The sequence below is a fragment of the Prionailurus viverrinus genome, chromosome C1, assembly GCF_022837055.1.
Source record: "Prionailurus viverrinus isolate Anna chromosome C1, UM_Priviv_1.0, whole genome shotgun sequence".
In the NCBI taxonomy this organism is placed as follows: domain Eukaryota; kingdom Metazoa; phylum Chordata; class Mammalia; order Carnivora; family Felidae; genus Prionailurus; species Prionailurus viverrinus.
In genome coordinates this window covers 98,527,786-98,546,912 of record NC_062568.1, presented here as the reverse complement: position 1 = coordinate 98,546,912, position 19,127 = coordinate 98,527,786, and the positions used below count along the sequence as shown (strand labels likewise).

The following is a 19,127-nucleotide window of genomic DNA, read 5'->3' as shown; positions in this document are numbered from 1 at the left end:
GGGAAGCTGAGGGGCAGTCTGAGCAGGAGGATGCTGGGAGAGGCAAGCCAGGCCACCAATTCATTTTCTGTCAAGCCTGTAACCTGCTGGCAGGGAGCACTGAGTGTAGCACACATATGTTACATGGCCACCATCCTGGGCGCTGTCCAGCACGCAAAGACAGCTCCGGGGAGGCCAGAGAGACTGTATGGGAATGCTTATAGCTGAACTCAAGAGCTGCACGAAGCATCACGCACAGCACCTGCACTCCCCATCGCTCACGGGGACACAGGGAGCCACCCCCTGAGCACGCCCCCAGTTCACCAACGCCTCAGCAAAGCCCAACTGTGCCACCACCCACCCTTCGCCATTTTCACAGCCAGTACCCATCCAGGCCAACCTGGCTTCCTTCCTTCCTTCCTTTTTTTTTTTTTTTTTTTTTTTTTTTTTTAAATATGGAATGCTTCACGAATTTGCATGCCATCCTTGTGCAGGGGCCACGCTGATCTTCCCTGTGTGGTTCCCAGAGGCGAGCCCTGGGCTTCCTTCCTGAGGAGGACAACCTGCTCCCTACTTGTGCTACTCCAACCCACTCTCCCCTCAGGAGCGTCATGAGGCCCCACCTCCTTGAGAGCCCTCCACTGGACTCCCTCCCAACTCAGAACCAAACCCTCAGCTCCCCGGGGCCTCTCCAACCTGGTCTCCCCTTGGGCACATCCTCCAGACATGCTGGGCTTCCAACCTTATAGCGATGGTGGCTCCTGTGCTTAAAGCCCCCTTCCCCAGTTCCTGACCACCGACGAAAGCAGTCACCTGGTCACATCCCCTTATTTTGTTTTTCTTCACAACCACTTCCACCCCCTGGACAATGTCCTCCTTGTGTGCCTGTGTCTCTCCCCTGAACTGGGACATCAGAGAGGGAAGCAGGACTGTCTTGTTCCCTGGGGCAGCCCAGGGCCTATCAGTACCTGATGCACAACAAGTACTGAGTGCTTAGTTCTGGAACAAATGCAAATGGGGGGGCCACAGGGCAGGAAGCAAACCCAGCAGCAGGAGGAACCGAGCCCAGCAGCATTTCTGGTACAAGACGGTGAAGCGAAGCTATTCTAACTAGAACACCCTGCTGGAAAACTCACCAAAACTCCAAGAAGCAAATGCATAAAATGGAAGAGAAGGAAAGTCTTCCATTAAACAATCCCAAAGCCTGAAAAGCAGCACGCTTACCAAATACAGTAAAACCTCCGATTTCAAGTAACTTGTTCTGCGAGCGTTCCACAAGAGGAGCAAACATTTCTAATAAATTTCAACTTGACAAACGAGCCACGTCTTGCAACGCGAGTAGTGTGTGATGCCGAATGTCACGTGACCACAACTGAGCCCATGGTTCTAGAAACTCGCTTTGACACACGAGTGCTTTGGAAGACAAGCATGTTCCCGGAATGAATTATGCTAGCAAACCAAGGTTTTACTAGTGCAAAGTAAGGCATGGGAGTGTGCCGGGAGCTGGGAGGGCAACAAATTTCCCCGAGGATAAGGGGAATGGCCCTGAAAAAAAAAAAACACTCACTAGTCTTTGATCAAAGAGATAAAACGTGGTATGTGGCTGGGCCCTGGAGAAGCAGGGATCAGGACAGAAGAGACGTGACCTCAGCATCCTAGAATAGCGGGGAGGCAGCTGAAGAAGTAACTACATTGCCCTGACATTTCTATGGCCTTAGACCTGGGACCGGGAGGCTGGAGGTGACATGACGGGGACAGAGCAGAGCAAGTGACCACAGAATGACAGCACACAGCACAGAGGACGCACCCTGCCCTCGTGAGCCTGAGGCAGTGATGGGAGATGTCCTCCCAGGATGCCTGAGCCCACGGACTGTGGGCCAGACCCTGGTTCCAATCCCAGCTCTACCCTTGGGCAACTTACCCAAACACTCCATGCCTCGGATTCCTCATCTGCAAAGCGGACATAATAATAGCATCCAGTCATAAGTGTCATTGGGAGTATTAAATGAGCGGTGTTGAGGTGCTGGGGTGGCTCAGTTGGTTAAGCCTCTGACTCTTGATTTCAGCTCAGGTCATGATCTACCTCAAGGTCATGAGATCAAGCCCCACATCCAGCTCCATGCTGACAGCACAGAGCCTGCTTAGGATTCTCTCTCTCTCCCTCTCACTGTCCCTTCCTCCACTCGTGCGTGCACTTGCGTGCATTCTCTCTCTCTCAAAATAAGTACTTGTTAAAAATGAGCAGCACTGATGTCTGGCACGTGGTAAGCACCGTATAAGCATCAGCTGCGATTGTAATTATTATCACCGCCATCATTTCTTTCCCCACGTTATCCTCTGCTGGCAGCAGGCCCTACTCAACGCTGAGTAAAATGCTGAGTGGAACCAACATTTTGTGTTATGCACAAAAAACCGAAAATTCAAAAATTAATCCACTTTGGAGGAGGAAGGGAACATAAGCAAAAGCCGGTGAAGAACACACAAGCAAGGAAGGGAGAAACACAGGGAGAGCCGTGGCAGGGAGGAAGGAGGAATCCGTACAGAATTAAATTATTTTCAAGAAGATAACAGAAAGCAGGGGCAAAGGGGAGCCAACCCATACACATAATTTACATGCCTGAGGGAAAGAACAAAGCAAATAGAAGATTAACGTATCCAGTTTTAATAGTTGAAAAATTTCCTAAAACAGAGGCGTCTGGGCGGCTCAGTCACTTAAGAATCCGACTTTGGCTCAGGTCATGATCTCACGGTTCATGGGTTCGAGCCCCGTGTTGGGTTCTGTGCTGACAGCTTGAAGCCTGGAGCCTGCTTCGGATTGTGTGTCTCCCTCTCTCTCTGTCTCTCCCCTGCTCGTGCTGTCTCTCTCTCTCAAAAATGAATAAAAATTAAAAAGAAAAGAAAAGAAAAGAAAAGAAAAGAAAAGAAAAGAAAAGAAAAGAAAAGAAAAATGTCCTAAAATAATGAAAGTTCTTTCTCTCCAGACCAAAAGGACATGCGATGTTCAAGGAAAACAAATGATACGGAGCAACACCAATACATATCTTGGCAAATTACTTAACCTCAAGGTTGAAACAAAAACAAAAAGAAAAAGAATTCTAAGGGCATCCAGAATTCACCTTGGGTGGGTAAAGATTCCGACCAGCCTCTGAATTCCTAGCAAGTTCAAAGCAAAGGGCAATCGAGCACCGTCTACAAAGTTCTGAGGTGACCAAAGCTGTACGTCAAGACTTTTAGACCCAGTCAAGTTGTCCTTCAAGATGACAGGCTGCAGGGACGTTGTCAAACACGCAGGCACTCTCGGTATGTTGCCTCCAGGAAACTTTGGTTAACAAGTGGCTGGATTACACAGTCCAGACAAGCCAAGAGAAAGGACGGACATGAAGAACTTAAGAGTGGAGAAAACATGGAACAAGAATGGAGGGGACACCCTGGTTCCATTTAAATAGAAACTAAGCAACTGTGGCATTTATGGTCACAAGGCAGAATGCAAAGGCTGTAAACCCAGATAAGGAAAGATAATATCACAGAACAGGAAGCCATAAGGAGCAGGGGGGGTTGGGGGGGGGAGACAGTTATGGATGCTACTTCCCCTTTCTGCATCACCAAGACTCTAGCTGAACTTGAAGCATGCAGCTGAAGGAAGCAGTGGCTCTGACCTCTTAATCTCTTTTTTTTTTTAATTATTTTAATGTTCCTTTATTATTTTGAGAGAGAGAGAGAGTGTGAGACATGGAGGGGCAGAGAGAGGGAGACACAGAATCCCAAGATGGCTCCAGGCTCTGAGCTGTCAGCACAGAGCCCGACGCGGGGCTCCAACCCACAAACTGTGAGATCATGACCTGAGCCAAAGTCACATGCTTAACCGACTGAGCCACCCAGGTGACCTTTCATAATCTCGTTTCTTAATTTTTAGCAGTAAATTTTAGGAATATCACGTTTTTAAAGTTTTTATTTATTTAATTCGAAAGAGAGAGGGAGAGAGAGCACATGAGTGGGGGAGGGAAAGAGAGAAGGAGCAGAGAATCCCAAGCAGGCTCCACACTGTCAGTGCAGAGTCTGATGCAGGGCTCGATCCCACGAGCCATGAGATTATGACCTGAGTCAAAATCAAGAGTCGGATGCTTAACTGACTGAACCACCCAGTCAGGGTATAAGGTACCCTTAGGAGTATCACTTATATCAAGGAAGTTCATTAATTCCTTTGGCTTCACCTGTTGTTGTGTTTTTTTTAAATCAATATCAAGTAATGAAACATATTTTCATAACAAACATGTTTCATTTTTATAAAGCCATTTCTTAAAGAAATACTTACGTTTGCTCATCCCGCTATCTCCCACACTTACTTACACCCAGAGCTTTTCTTGTTTCCCTCTGTCGTTGCTGTTGCCTGGTTTTGGGCAAGTCGCCTTTCCCATACCAGCCCCTTGGGACCCCCAGAAGGGCCTGTTCTGTAAGCAAAGCTGGCGTTCCCTTCCAGTCTCCCGGAAGACAGGCTTTTCCAGCAGGATAAAGGGTTGGGTCATGCTATCCTTGGCCTCTCCCTGGACCTCCCTGGGACTGGCACTTCTGCACGGGCAGTAGGGGTACAGAGTTTGGTCAAAGCACAGGAGTTGGTCTCTGGGTGAAGTCCACTGAATGGTGTTGGTCAACTGAGCTCAAACCAGCCCAGACTGACATGCCACCAAATGATCATCTTGAGCAAGAGATACCTAAGGACCCTGAAGGCAAGGAGAATACACAAGGCCTGGTTGAGAGCTATTATTGATCTCCCTAACTTTTCTCTCACAAGAGAACGTTCCTAAACTCTTAGTCTTGTGATAAACAATTCTATTTGGCTTTCTCTCCTATTTCAAGGATCCTGTATCGTTACTCTTCCAGCTTAAGGGAGGGGTTGAGAGCTCGGGGTCTGGAGTCAGACAGACCTTGCTGCCTTGGGCAAGACATCTGGCCTCCCCGAGTCTGGGTGTGGTTGGCTGTAAAAAGGTGATGCTAAGAGTTCTCATCGGGTTGTAGAATGCAATGTAGTAGAGCATCCAGTGTGCTCAGGACAGCGCCTGTCACGTGCTTAACAATTAGCAAACGGAAGCGATTATTAACGTTACGCCAGCTACTCTATACAACCACTGTCACCCATCAAGGAGATACCAACCGCCAGGTAAAATGTAGCATTGCTACAACGTGACAGAACGGCCTCAGGGCTGTGCATAAAGAATTGCTACCTGCCTGTCCAGCTTTTCCTGTTTCCATTAGTTACTGCTATAAATTAGTTACATATATCCTTAAATAAGGGGCTTTGGGAACTCATTTGCATTTGATATATTACCTGTCCGCAGTTGTTCTCACTTCCTCACCCTTAAGTCTGGTGCTCTAGAAAGTCATAGAAACGTTTGATCTCTTGACTTTACTTCCCATAAGTGTTCTATTCTGACCTGGCATATGGGCCCTGGCTTTTCTCCAGTTTGCTGGCCTGAAAGGTAATCAGAAGCATTTGGCTGGTGTATCTCACTCATTTCTATCACTTGCCAAAGATATATCTGTGTGTCTCCATTTCGCTATGTAGCCATATAATAAGCATTATTTTCTGGGATGAGGCTATTCACGATGGACCTAACTACCAGTAAAAAACATTTTATGGGAGCCTCCTTTGTGTGCTGAAGATCCAAAGGTCTTACCATCCTCCTGACAATCCTGATCTGTCCCCTACTCAGTCTGTGCTGGGATTGGGGGTCTTCTGTCTCACCCACCAACAGGTGTATAGTGAGGTGGGGAGAAGCAGGGGCAACCTTCCCTATTCATACTCTTGTCTGGAAGGAAGGGGTTTGCTCATGGATTCTCACCTGCCGGTGAGGCTTGTTACATGATAAAATACCTCAGCCAGTGGGGAAGGAGCCTTTGGAGAAAAAAGATGCAAAAAAATGAGTTAACCCTCACTTCCTGTTGAAACTTAAATGGGTAAATGCTGGGGTATGGCCAGCACCATGGCAGGTGCGGCAGGAGTATGAATGAATCCAACGGAGATCACATGATTGGACTAGGGGTCAAGTCCCTCTGGCCCACCCAGAGTAAGAGGTGCATGGAGGTGCCTTGGGCTTTGATACGTGGGGTGCACTCTTTATGGCATCCTAGTGCTCATCCAGGGGTAAGGGAAATTATTCTTTGCCAAGATGTGCTCCGGGCTGGGTTGCTTATAATCAAAAAGTAGTCTGGGTCCAAAGCGAGGCCAGAAGCTCTGGGATTACTCCCAAATCAGTATCACATTGTCATAAATTTGCATTTCATAAGAAAATGCAAAATATAAAATTATTTCCAAATGGCTGCTCTATGCCTCATCACTGGGGAGAAAAGAGAACAAAAGTATTAAAACTTTCTATAAGAACTCTGGGCAATAGTCCTCAGGAACTCTTGCTTAACTAGCCATTGTATGCTACAATTTACTATTCATATGAATTGCATGCATTCGTCTGAGGGTATGGGACACCAAGTGAATGCCCAGGATCTCCAAGTGTTCAAAAGTGAACAAATTCAACAATTTTTTGTGTGTGTGTGGCATTTGGCTGTTCTCCAACACTAATAAAATGTATTGCTGCCTCTTCCAAAATTATCAATGGAGTGAGCGTTCTCGATGCTTTAATTGTATACGATTTCTTGTCAGCACTGTAAAGGTCACAAAATCCTTCACTCCTTTCCCCCAGTCTCAGGAAGATCTTGGCACAGTCAACAGATCCAGCTTCTGATAGCTATAGCACACACATGCATCTTAAGGACGCCCAGTGGGCAAGTGGCCAGTTGAGTTAAAGTCAGGGGCACTATGTCAGATTCGTATCTTGTAAATGGATTTAGCTGTATTCAAATTTTTTTCATTTGGCAAGCCTGAGCACGAAATGCCTGGAAGGCATGGATACATGATGCTTCTAGCTCCTAGAGGAGAACTTGCTTTATAACCCCATGGACCATGGATGTCTCCACCGCCTCTAAAGATGTGCCTAAAACAGTGTCTATAACTATACGCCCTAACTGTGTAAAATCAGCCCATGGTTCCTAGCCTCTCTGGGTCCTATTTATAAAATGGGGGCAATAAGGGCTTAACTGGCCGAAATGTGATCCCTGACTGTCCAACTGTATAAGACCTAGGAGTCAGGTCAGATGCCTGGCAAGTCAGAAAAGCCCAGCACCTGCCTGGGCTACATGCACCTGACCTGCAGTCACCGTCCTCGCAGACAGAGCTTTTTTATTCCAGGTGAGTAAAAGTCATCAGCAAATTCCATAGCCTCGAAGATGTATAACAGACGCATCAGTACATTAACAAAGTGGGAAACCAAAGCAAGAAAATGCCAGAGAGACCAGTGGGCCAAGGAATGCACCAGGCCTCATAAAATGGCTACCGAGGAGGCTGAGCGGTCCAGCCCAGGAGACCTGCTTGTGTACAAGCATATCAGTCACATCAGCAACACCATCCATATGACGCAGAACATTTGAAATCGTATAGGTGGATCCTCAAAGCTCAGGAGCCCTGGCTCGCTCGCTCACTCACTCACAGCTTTGCTTGCCTCACACTCTCCAGATTTTCCTCCTGGTCTCTGTCCTGCACCCACTTCCCCCCCGGTGTCCTCTGAGTGCCTGTGTGCTCGGGTCTCAGTTCTCCATCCGCTTCTCTTCTCTGGCCACCCCTGCTCCCCGGGTGATGTCATCTCCGGACCCCCAGCAGTATGTTCCATCAGTACCTAGGTGACATCAAAACATATGTCCCTAGCTCCCACCTCTCTCTCCACTTCAAACTGGTATGTCCAACTTAATTTCACTTAAGGGAAGAATTTAAAAGATAAGCAACAAACAAAGCACCAGAGCAACGAAAGCTTATCAGGTGGATCAAAGAGCTCATGGCCCCATTTGTCTGAATTATGTGGCTGTGCAATTTATAATCTGAGTGCTCAAGGACACACCTGCATGATTTTTAAGTACAGTTGTCGTTCGTCGATGCTCAGCACTTACCTGCATGATTTTTAAGTACAGTTGTCGTTCATCGATGCTCAGCACTTAACTGCTTATGTATGTATTCCACTGGTTTTACGAATAGGCCGTGTTTCAAAACCCTTCTCGTCGATTAATATTCTGTGTCTTGGGACAATAATTCTTGGCAGAAGTATGACTTGGCCACAAGAACCTCTAGCTTTCTTCCAGATTCTCCCTTTCTTTTCCTTGGCACTGATAACTGGCTTAGTTCAGGCTCTCAAGGCCCATGCGACTTCATTCGCGATACAATGATTTCCTGGTTTCCTGCATGCTCCCACCTCAGTCACACCTGCACACTGCAGCTACACTGGCCTTCCTAAAAAACCGCTCCTATCACAACTGCTCAGAAATCTCAGTGGTTCCCTCTCTTCCCTTAACAGCTTTATAGACCATCAGGTGGGATAGGATCTTACTGGTGAACCTTGTCCAGTGATTACCAAGAACCACTGAGGAATGCCTATATCAGAATCACCTGGAGGTGCCTGTTACCAGTACAGAAAACCAGACCCTTCCCAGAGCTACTAAATGCAAATCACCAGGGATGGCTCCCTTAGCTTCATAGCTGTCCTAAGTGTTCAACATCTTGGGGCACTGCCCTACTCTAAGCCCCATCTGCCGTCTGAGCCTTTGGTGAAGGTGAACTGGCTGCTTGATAAGAAACCGATTTCATATTTAAGCGTCTCTGGTGATGTACCGGGAGCCACCCGGGCCAAGGCCATTCCTTTGTACACCACGGTGATTCCTGTTACTGACACAGTTAGCCTGCCTCCAATACCTTTCTCTTCTTGAAGCACCCCCATCCCTGTTCCTGCCGTGACCTGATGCCCTCTCACTGGGATTTATCTGGATCTGTTTTATCTGTTTTAGCACATGGCTTTCAGGGACAGTCCCAGAGGTCCAGTATGGTCTGATGGCCCAGGCCGGAAGAGGAACCCCTCCTCTTTCTTGCCATAATCTCTAAGCAGAGCCTGGACTAAGATCGCAGGAGCTAGCTCACTTTACCAACTTACCTCGCGGGTCAAATTTTTATAACCTTTTGGAGTTAAGGCAAAAATTCAGTTTGTATTTCATGAGGCAGGTGCACAGGCTTTGGAACCAGAATGACTGCTTTTAAGTCCCACCTCGGCCACTTACTACTGAGTGTCCCTGGATAAGTTATTTAAACACTTGGCACCTCATTTCTATGTCTATCAAATGGAAATAATAATTGTACCAATCTTACCCGGTTGTAGTGCAGATTAAATATATAGGTACATAGGGGCACCTGGGTGGCTCAGTCGGTAAGCGTCTGACTTCAGCTCAGGTCATGATCTCACGGTTCGTGAGTTAGAGCCTCGCATTGGGCTCTGTGCTGACAGCTCGGAGCCTGGAGCCTGCTTCAGATTCTGTTGTCTCCCTCTCTCTCTGCCCCTCCCCCACTCACACTGTGTCTCTCTCTCAAAAATAAATAAACATTAAAAAATTTTTTTTTAATGTATAGGTACATACACATATATAAAATGTATCTGTATCTATTACTTAGAATAGTGCCTGGCATATAATAGTTACTCAGTGTTACTATTATTACTCTACCAAAAAGCTTAGAGTGAGAATATCAACTATAATTAAAAGCAGAAATGTAATATTATTTAGTACAATTTTGGTAACCACTTATTCTCTCTTCTTTTTAAAGCCTAAAAATAATAAACCTTCTCTCTGGAAAGAGAATCAGGTCCTGTTTCATGCAGTATAAATGGTAAAGCTACACTGAATTTCCAAAATCTCAGAATGGCTCCTGGTTCCCTAGGAAATAATCTATATACATTTCATAATTTAGAAGTAATTCAAAATTTCTGCTTTGAACACTCATCTATGCACTTGCAATCAGGAAATTAATGGATTCCTACCCAGACATTCAAAAACAAAACTATTTTAGTGTTCGCAGCAGACTGCTGTGGACAGATATTTAAAGCCCAAACCCAAACATCAAGAGACGGAAACCGGGAAGCAGAAATCACTTCAGATGGAGACGGCATTTCCAAAAGTCCTGAGCAGTGTCAGGATCTACGTCCTTTAGGGCAGGCGAAGATGGACTGGCCACACCACGTACAGCAAATTCACAAGAGCTTTCAACAACATTCCAAACGCTTGGTAAGAAATAATGTTCCCATGTTATTTGAAATTGAATGAAAAGATGAATGCAAATCCAAGGATATACCAAGAGCCAAAATTAGAGTAGGAATGGATTAGTTTCCAACTTCAAGTGTTGATCGTGAAAGAGATTTACCTGGATGCTATTATAAATGATCTGCATGACCCAAATGATCCCAAAGTGTCCTCATTCTCTGGTATCCAATCCCAATTTACAATATATCAGGTACGTCAAATTTGCTATTGTTACACATGTGAAAAAACCATATTCAAATGAAGCTTATTCTCTTTCATAACTTGAGGCCTACTCTCCAAATCCTCTCTGATCTGAGAACTCTGAGGAAATTGGAAACTTGAAACCTTGATTCTCCTTACCTGATAACGGGTCAACGGTAAAGGCTTCATGAGACTGAATCAAAGTGATATGAAACTCGAAATCTATAGGGCAGCTGCACTGTAAAGGGATAACATATTTTTTGCTGCAAAAAAAAAAAACAAAAAGGAAAAAAAATTTTTTCTTTATAACTAGCTCTTTTGATACCAAGGAATAGACTCAAGTTACATAATAAAGAACCACAACAGGGGCGCCTGGGTGGCTCAGTCGGTTAAGCATCTGACTTCTGCTCAGGTCATGATGTCGTGGTTCGTGAGTTCAACCCCCTTGTGGGGTTCTGTGCTGACACCTCAGAGCCTGGAACCTGCTTCGGATTCTGTGTCTCCCTCTCTCTCTGCCCCTTCCCCCACTCATGCTCTCTCTCTCTCTCTCAAAAATAAACATTAAAAAAATTTAAAAGACCATAGTCAATGCGGCTGTAGTAATTCCTGGCTGCCAGCTACTGTATACATTTCCCAGATATTAACTCTTCTAATCCCATGAGGTGGTACTGTGATCGATCATCCCCACTTACAGACAAGGCAACCAAGGCACGAGAGAACATAAGTATCCTGTCTGAGGTGACACGGCTGGTTAATGGCAGAACCGGGATTCAAGGCAGGTCAACTGTGCCCAGTTTCCACACCCCAAATACCTCGGTCCTCACTGCCTCTTGAGTACCAGTGGATTTATCCTGTGGACACTCAGTCACAGGGAAAGGGATTCTCTGCCACACAACGGGCCCCAGGAAACCTAGGGAACACTGAATGGGCAGGCTTTACACAAAGAAGCCTGGGAAGCTTCTGGCCTTTACAGAGCTTAGAACTAGACCATGTTGAAGAAACTACACTTCCGGCTGTGTGTGATGGAAATATGCCAGAGACTGTTTGGTAAGAAGGGCAAACAAGCAGTAGAGGACCCGGAGAGGGTCTGTGAATTCGGAAATGCTCCCTCAGCCAAGACCAGCCCAACTTCTAACTGGGCCTGTGGTGGTCCCTTAGGGCACTACAGGAGTCATTACAGCTGTGACATCTCTCAGAGAGGCCTGAGCTTCTCCTCATGTCCTCTCCTTCTATGAGGTGGGCCAGAGTTTGTGGGATGAGCGAGGCATGGAGAAGCCGAGTTCTCTACTTGTCCCCTGGCATCCTACAAACACAGAGCTGGGGAGGGTTATCTGGGCCCCTTTCAGCAGCTGAACATTGAGCTCCTCCACTTAGAGACTCAGCCCTGCCCTCTCTCCCTGGCCTTTCTGCCTCCTCCCTTCTCTACCTTGTAACTCCCATGCCCTCACAGCCCATCTTGCCCTCCTGCCCCGTGGTCGGTCCTTACTCCTTAAGCTTTCGATGACAGCCTTCCTGCCCACTACACTCCTCCCTCACATCTCCCAGTCCTGGGGGAATATGACTGTAAGCAGAGGGGCCAGACCAGCTAGCGTGCTGCCTTCTGGGTGGTGCCCATCCCGACCTAGTCTGTGTGGGGACCTTTCCCATCAGGACCCTCTTCTTTACCTGCCCAGCGCCTGTCTACCTGGGAGCCTCTAAGTCCTATGAGGGCAGAACTGGGTCTACTTACTTCTCTAGCATAACCTCAACAAAATTTCAGAGTCCTGCACAGGCCAAACATTCAACAAACATTTGTTGGAGCAAAGTAGAGTAACTCTTTTTTAGTAGTAATTCTGAGGATATAGTATAGCTCAAATGTAGTCTTAAAAATTATGCCACGGGGTGGCTGGGTGGCTCACCCACCCACGGGGTGGCTGGGTTAAGCGTCCGACTTTGGGTCAGGTCATGATCTCACGGTCTGTGAGTTCGAGCCCCGCGTCGGGCTCTGTGCTGACCACTCGGAGCCTGGAGCCTGCTTCAGATTCTGTGTCTCCCTCTCCCTCTGCCCCTCTCCCACTCACACTCTGTCTCTCTCTCTCAAAAATAAATAAACATTAAAAAAAAAATTATGCCACGAGGGGCACCTGGGTAGCTCAGCCAACACTTGATTTTGGCTCAGGTCATGATCTCACGTTTCAGGGATTCGAGCCCCATGTCAGGCTCTACACTGACAGAGCAGAGCCAGCTTGGGATTCTGTCTCCCTCTCTTTCTGCCCCTCCCCTGCTTGCTATCTCTCAAGATAAATAAAAATAAACTTAAAATTATGCCATGAGCATTTTTACTTGGGTTTAAGTTCATTACCTTTTTTAAAGTTCTGGAGTATCTCAAATGTAAAGAAAAATACAGAGGATAATATAATCGAGGTCACTCAGGGTGCCTGAGTGACTCAGTCGATGAACCAAGGTCATGATCTTGCAGTGTGTGGGTTCGAGCCCCGCGTCGGGCTCTGTGCTGACAGCTCACAGCCTGGAGCCTGCTTCGGATTCTCTGTCTCCCTCTCTGTCTGCCCCTCCCCTGTTCTCTCTCCGTCTCTCTGTCTCTCTCTCTCAAAAATAAACATTTAAAAAAATTTTTTTTTTCAACGTTTTTATTTATTTTTGGGACAGAGAGAGACAGAGCATGAACGGGGGAGGGGCAGAGAGAGAGGGAGACACAGAATCGGAAACAGGCTCCAGGCTCCGAGCCATCAGCCCAGAGCCTGACGCGGGGCTCGAACTCACGGACCGCGAGATCATGACCTGGCTGAAGTCGGACGCTTAACCGACTGCACCACCCAGGCGCCCCTCAAAAATAAACATTAAAAAAAAGGAGAGGTCCCTTTATCCACCATCAAGCTCTCAAATCTTCCGCTTTGGATAAATCAGTGTTTTATTTTCAAAGAAATAAAACACTGCAGAACACTTGAAGCTCCCTGTACACTTCTCCGTCCCCCTCTACTTCTTTTCTCTCCAGGAGTGATCCCTACCTCATCTCCGCTGTCTACCATCCTCAAGCATTTTTATAACACTGCCACATGTGTATGTGCTCACGAAATATATAATATGGTATTACTTGTTTTCAACAATGCCATTCCAAAACTTGCTAATGTTGCTCAACACTCTGCAGATTTATCCCTGATACACAATTTCGAATCATGATACACGAAGTACTGTTCGTTCATTTCACTGGGGATGAAAATTCTAGTACATGACTATGTCACCCCTGTCCACCTACTCTCTCGCTGGGGGCATTTAGGTTGTTTGCACTTTTTTCACTATTGCAACGTGGTGGTGACAATCCTTGTGTGTGACTCACGCATCTATACCAGAACTACTCCAGGTATAACCGACAAGAATTGCTGGTTACGAGCAAAGTAAAATTAGCAACTTTACTAGACATAGCCCAAATGCTCTCCAAAGCCCTTTTACTGATGTCTACCTCCATAAGCAGCCTATGAGAGCCTCTCTTGCTTACCAACACAGGATTTTCAGACATTTTAACTCCTTCTGGCCCAATGGGGGTAAAGTGCTATCTCATTTTATTTTCACGTTCATTTCTTCGAGGTTGACCTTCTATTCAGAGGGAGACGTTTGGGTTTCCTCATCTATGGACTATTGGTACATATCCTCTGCCTATTTTCCTATGAAGTTGTTCTGCTCTCCTGTCAATCTGTAAATTCTAGAAATTAATTCTGTCAATTATATCTAGTGATATAAATTCAAGTCAAGGATCATTATACATAGTAATCTCTTCAGCCAGCAGTGAGATGAACCCTTCATAGGTTTGTTTTGTTTTTTTTTACCAAACTCATAAACCCTGTCCTTGGTCAGACTCTCTAGAAGCAGCCAGTCCATCTTAACTCTCTGAGGTGCTTCCTAATTCTGAAACACAGGGCACATAAAGGTCATTACATTTTCAAGACACTGGGGTCCCACTGAACATCAGCTGCTCCACAGCACTGGGGAGATAAAACTAACTGTACAAGTTACATATGCCCCTCAAGAAGTGAGCAGTCTTGGGGTCCCTGGGTGGCTCGGTCGGTTGAGCATCCGACTCTTGATTTCGGCTCAGGTCATGATCTCACTGTTCGTGGGATTGAACCCCGCATGGGGCTCTGTGCTGATAGTGCGGAGCCTGCTTAGAATTCTCTCTCTCCCTCTCTCTGCCTCTCCTCTACTCATGTTCTCTCTCAAAATAAATAAATAAACATTAAAAAAAAAAAAAAAAGAATGAGTAGCTGTGGGTGATGGTCAATGTGAAGTCTAAACTGCTCAGACATGGTCTCTGAAGACCAGGCTGGGGACTCCCACAGCCACACGAGTTGGATGGTGCTTGGGGCGTTAACCCCAGCCATCGGCTCAGAGCCACCCAGTGAGGTAAAGCCGGCTGCTCAAAAATCTTCTGCGAAGAGCTGCATGTTTGCATTTTCTGAACTAAAAAAAAAACAAAAATCAAAACAAAACCTGCCGGAGCTTTTATATATGCACAATTTAAAACTAATTTTAGACCTCCGATAATTCCCATAGAAAAGGTGTAAGGGTATTTGTTTAGTGATGATTACGTGAAGCCAAGTTCCCGATGCATTAACCAGTCTGGAAAAACAAACAATTCCTTAAGGGCACAGAATTCCAAGCACCCTGATTCTGAAGGAGACATTGCAGTGCAAGTAATACAGAATACAGATTTGTGTTCCTTACTGCAGCTCATATTATGGCTGTCGAATTCGCACGGATGACCACCAAAATCATAAATCAAGGACAGTCTGGATGACTTTGGGTCACAAAGAATTTTGACAAATATAAAGTTTAGTTTATTCAGAAATGTTTCCTGTTTGAAAAAAACAGAGTCCCATTAGATTCTAAGGGGACTTAGAAATTCGACACTAAATTCCTATGCTAAATACCATTAAAACCATAAAACAGACTCTTGACTATAGAAAACAAATGGAGGGTTGCTGGAGGGGAGGCGGGCAGGGGATGGGCTAAATGGATGGGTGTGGGTGATGGCTATTAAGGAGGGCACTTGTGATGAGCACTGGGTTTTGTTTGTAAGTGATGGATCACTAAATTCTACTCCTGAAACGAATATTACACTGTATGTTAACTAACTGGAATCTAAATAAAAACGTGAAATAAACAAAAACAAAAAACTGATCTACACTGAAGAAACACGAATACATATACATATCTTATGCCTATGGTTTCACAGGCACAAACAGGACCCTGAGTTCTTCTGTAACTTATAGGAAGCGGCCAGTTAAAAATCTCAAAGCAGATAGAAGTTAGTACTTTTGAAGTTAACCACAACTTTTATACCTGTTACTTTATTATTTAAACATTTTATTGGTTATGCTAAGGCTCTGCATAAATATATATTAAGTACGTTAAAAGGATATACAAAAACATACTAAGTATTTCAAAAGAATTGTTCCCTATTTTGCGGCACCTGGGTAGCTCAGTCTGTTAAGCACCTGACTCTTGATTCGAGCTCGGGCCATGATCTCATGGTTTGTGGGTTCAAGCCCTGTATCAGGTTCACACTGATAGTGTGGAGCCTGCTTGGGATTCTCTCTCTCTCTCTCTCTCTCTCTCTCTCTCTCTCTGCCCCTCCCCCACTCACACTCTGTCTCTTTCTCAAAAATAAATAAAAATTAAAAAAAAACTTTTAGAAGGCATTTCCTTTCATTATCCCATCAGCAAGAGAAGCCTTGGGATTTTCTATCCCAAGACCTTTCCTCAAATGTTACCAGCCTCCTCTCAAGCACTGCTATGCACACAGAGACAAAGGAAGAAATTTGGGGGCTGGCTAGTTATTTTTCTTTAAGCTTTAGATGTAAATTTTTGTATTCAGAGCGTGACCCCCAAAACAGAAAGAAAGCAGACATAATGATTAGTTGCCTGATAAACCAGACCCCACCTCCCACAAACAGGCAACAATTTGAAAAGACATAGAGTTGAGGGTAAATTACGTTTCAAATTTCAAAGTATGTCCTTTCATCTAGGATAATTTATGTTCGTATGAACTTTCATTTGCTGCTTATCTTATTTTCAAAGACACAATTAATCTCACCGGGACTGGAGCCTCAAACCAGAAGCAGAGTGGACCCGTGGTCCTTAATGATATAGTCAAATAAAGAAAAACACAAATTTACATGTTCAAGTAGCAGACATTTTTTTTTATTTTTATTAAAAAAATTTTTTTTTTTTAACGTTTATTTTTGAAACAGAGAGAGACAGAGTATGAACGGGGGAAGGGCAGAGAGAGAGGGAGACACAGAATCGGAAGCAGGCTCCAGGCTCTGAGCCGTCAGCCCAGAGCCCGACGCGGGGCTTGAACTCACGGACCGCGAGATCGTGACCTGAGCTGAAGTCAGACGCTTAACCAACCGAGCCACCCAGGCGCCCCTCAAGTAGCAGGCATTTAATTATTTTTTACACCTAGAGAATTAAACACCACCCTCCTTTTTAGCCTAAGCTTAGATCAAAATTGGAGGCAAAGAACAAGAAAGAGTCAAAGAATCAGGGAGATTCGATGTCTTTGTCTTGCTGGCCTGGCCTTTGAGCTCCTTTCTTGCCTTTGGTTCAACTCTTTTCTCAACCTAATTACTTAGTCCTCCCTGTTGGTAAAATCCCCCGTTCCCTGCTCTCATTCATGCCTCTGTAGTTTAGAAAAAGGTGCAACCCTAGGGAAAAATCAGAATTAAATGAGGTCACTTCTGCCTTCTTGGTAAAAGAAGCTAAGGCATTTCTCTAGGGGCTGGAATGGAACTGAATTCGGAAAAAGTTCGAGGTGACCATGACATGTTATCTGCCATCCGCAGAGATAATATGTGCCCTATTCATATATATATATATATTTTTTTTAATGTTTATTCATTTTTGAGACAGAGAGAGACAGAGCATGAACGGGGGAGGGGCAGAGAGAGAGGGAGGCACAGAATCGGAAACAGGCTCCAGGCTCTGAGCGGTCAGCACAGAGCCTGATGCGGGGCTCGAACCCACGGACCGCGGGATCGTGACCTGAGCCGAAGTCGGCTGCTGAACCGACTGAGCCACCCAGGCGCCCCCTTTTTTTTTTTTAATTTTTTTTAACGTTTATTCATTTTTGAGACAGAGAGAGACAGAGCATGAACGGGGGGAGGGGCAGAGAGAGAGGGAGACACAGAATTGGAAACAGGCTCCAGGCTCTGAGCGGTCAGCACAGAGCCTGATGAATATTTTTTTTTTTTTTTAAAAACACTTAAAAAACGGTAAGGCATACATAACATAAAATGTACCATTTTAACTATTTTTAAGTATACAGTTCGGTGACATTAGGCACATTCACACTGTCGTGTGACTATCACCACCATCCTTCTCCAGAACTCTCTTCATCCTGCAAAACTGATACGCTGTTCCCATTAAACACTCCCTGCCCCTTCCTCCACACCCCCAGCCCCTGGCAGCCTCCACTCCTTCTACCTTCTGTCTCTGAATATGCCTGCTCTAAGCACCTGCTGTCAGTGGTCTCATACAATAATATATAATACCTTTTAAAAATTAAACATTAACTTCATTTTAAAATGAGAGTATTCAGGGGCGCCTGGGTGGCGCAGTCGGTTAAGCGTCTGACTTCAGCCAGGTCACGATCTCGCGGTCTGTGAGTTCGAGCCCCGCGTCGGGCTCTGGGCTGATGGCTCAGAGCCTGGAGCCTGTTTCCGATGCTGTGTCTCCCTCTCTCTCTGCCCCTCCCCCGTTCATGCTCTGTCTCTCTCTGTCCCAAAAATAAATAAACGTTAAAAAAAAAAAATTTTTTTTAATGAGAGTATTCAGATAAATAACAAATGTTAGAGAAAATTGCACCTTACAACTCACCAGAGGGATAATATGGGGTAAGGAAGGAAATTCAGGGGGTGCTCCTTTGAGTCGGAGCAGGGCCTGTGGCCGGAGACCAGAGAACAGGGACATCTGGCATCGAGCAAGAGAGTCCCATTCAACGGAAAGGAAGCAACTAAATCGAGACATGAAGGGAGATGAAAAGCCTCCTGCAGACTGCTTTTTCCTTTTGTTGAGAAAAATACAGCGTTTATTCGGAAAAGATAAGAGGATACACTAAAAACTACTGCTAGGCCTCTTCTTCTTTTAGAATAGAGGGCAGAAGGAACCTCACGCCAACTGTGTTCCAAACATGCTTCCTCAGAGCTAAGTGCCCTATAATGTCTGGCCTGACACAGCCAGCAGGGCGCCCAGCTGCCAGCTTCTAGTCTTATGGCTTACCCACCAGCAATTACTAGAACAAAAAGCTCACTTGGAAGAGGAGCAAGAAATGAATTTTTAAAGCCAAGCAACTTAAATTCAAATAATTCTGGTCTTGAAATGGTATTAGGATTTTTCATAAGAAATGTGGGGCATATTCAAGAGAAAGCAACTATTTAAGAAAAAAAAGAGTCACAATTCAGTGGGCTGGTGGCTAGTTACTCTGTTCTAAGTGTTTTGACAGGCATTAAATCATCACATTCTAGAAACCACATTAAAAGTGTGTGTATGCGGGGCGCCTGGGTGGCTCAGTCAGTTGAGCGTCCGACTTCAGCTCAGGTCATGATCTCGCGGTCTGTGAGTTCGAGCCCCACGTCGGGCTCTGTGCTGACAGCTCAGAGCCTGGAACCTGTTTCAGATTCTGTGTCTCCCTCTCTCTGACCCTCCCCCGTTCATGCTCTGGCTCTCTCTATCTCAAAAATAAATAAACGTTAAAAAAAAAAAAGTGTGTGTATGCACATGCGTGTGTAGGTATCACA

At 45.5% G+C, this 19,127-nt stretch overlaps 1 protein-coding gene and 1 pseudogene across 2 annotated transcripts in view; both read right to left on the bottom strand.

Annotated features, from left to right (window-relative positions):
• Positions 1–19,127, bottom strand: part of CFAP221 (cilia and flagella associated protein 221) — a 107,563-nt gene that overhangs the window by 61,029 nt on the left and 27,407 nt on the right. For both annotated transcript variants that reach the window (XM_047871501.1, XM_047871502.1), the window contains exon 7: positions 10,495–10,598. In XM_047871501.1, coding sequence (XP_047727457.1) covers positions 10,495–10,598 — 104 coding nt within the window. The remainder of the gene's footprint in view (positions 1–10,494; positions 10,599–19,127) is intronic.
• On the bottom strand, positions 429–522 carry LOC125174220 (uncharacterized; annotated as a pseudogene).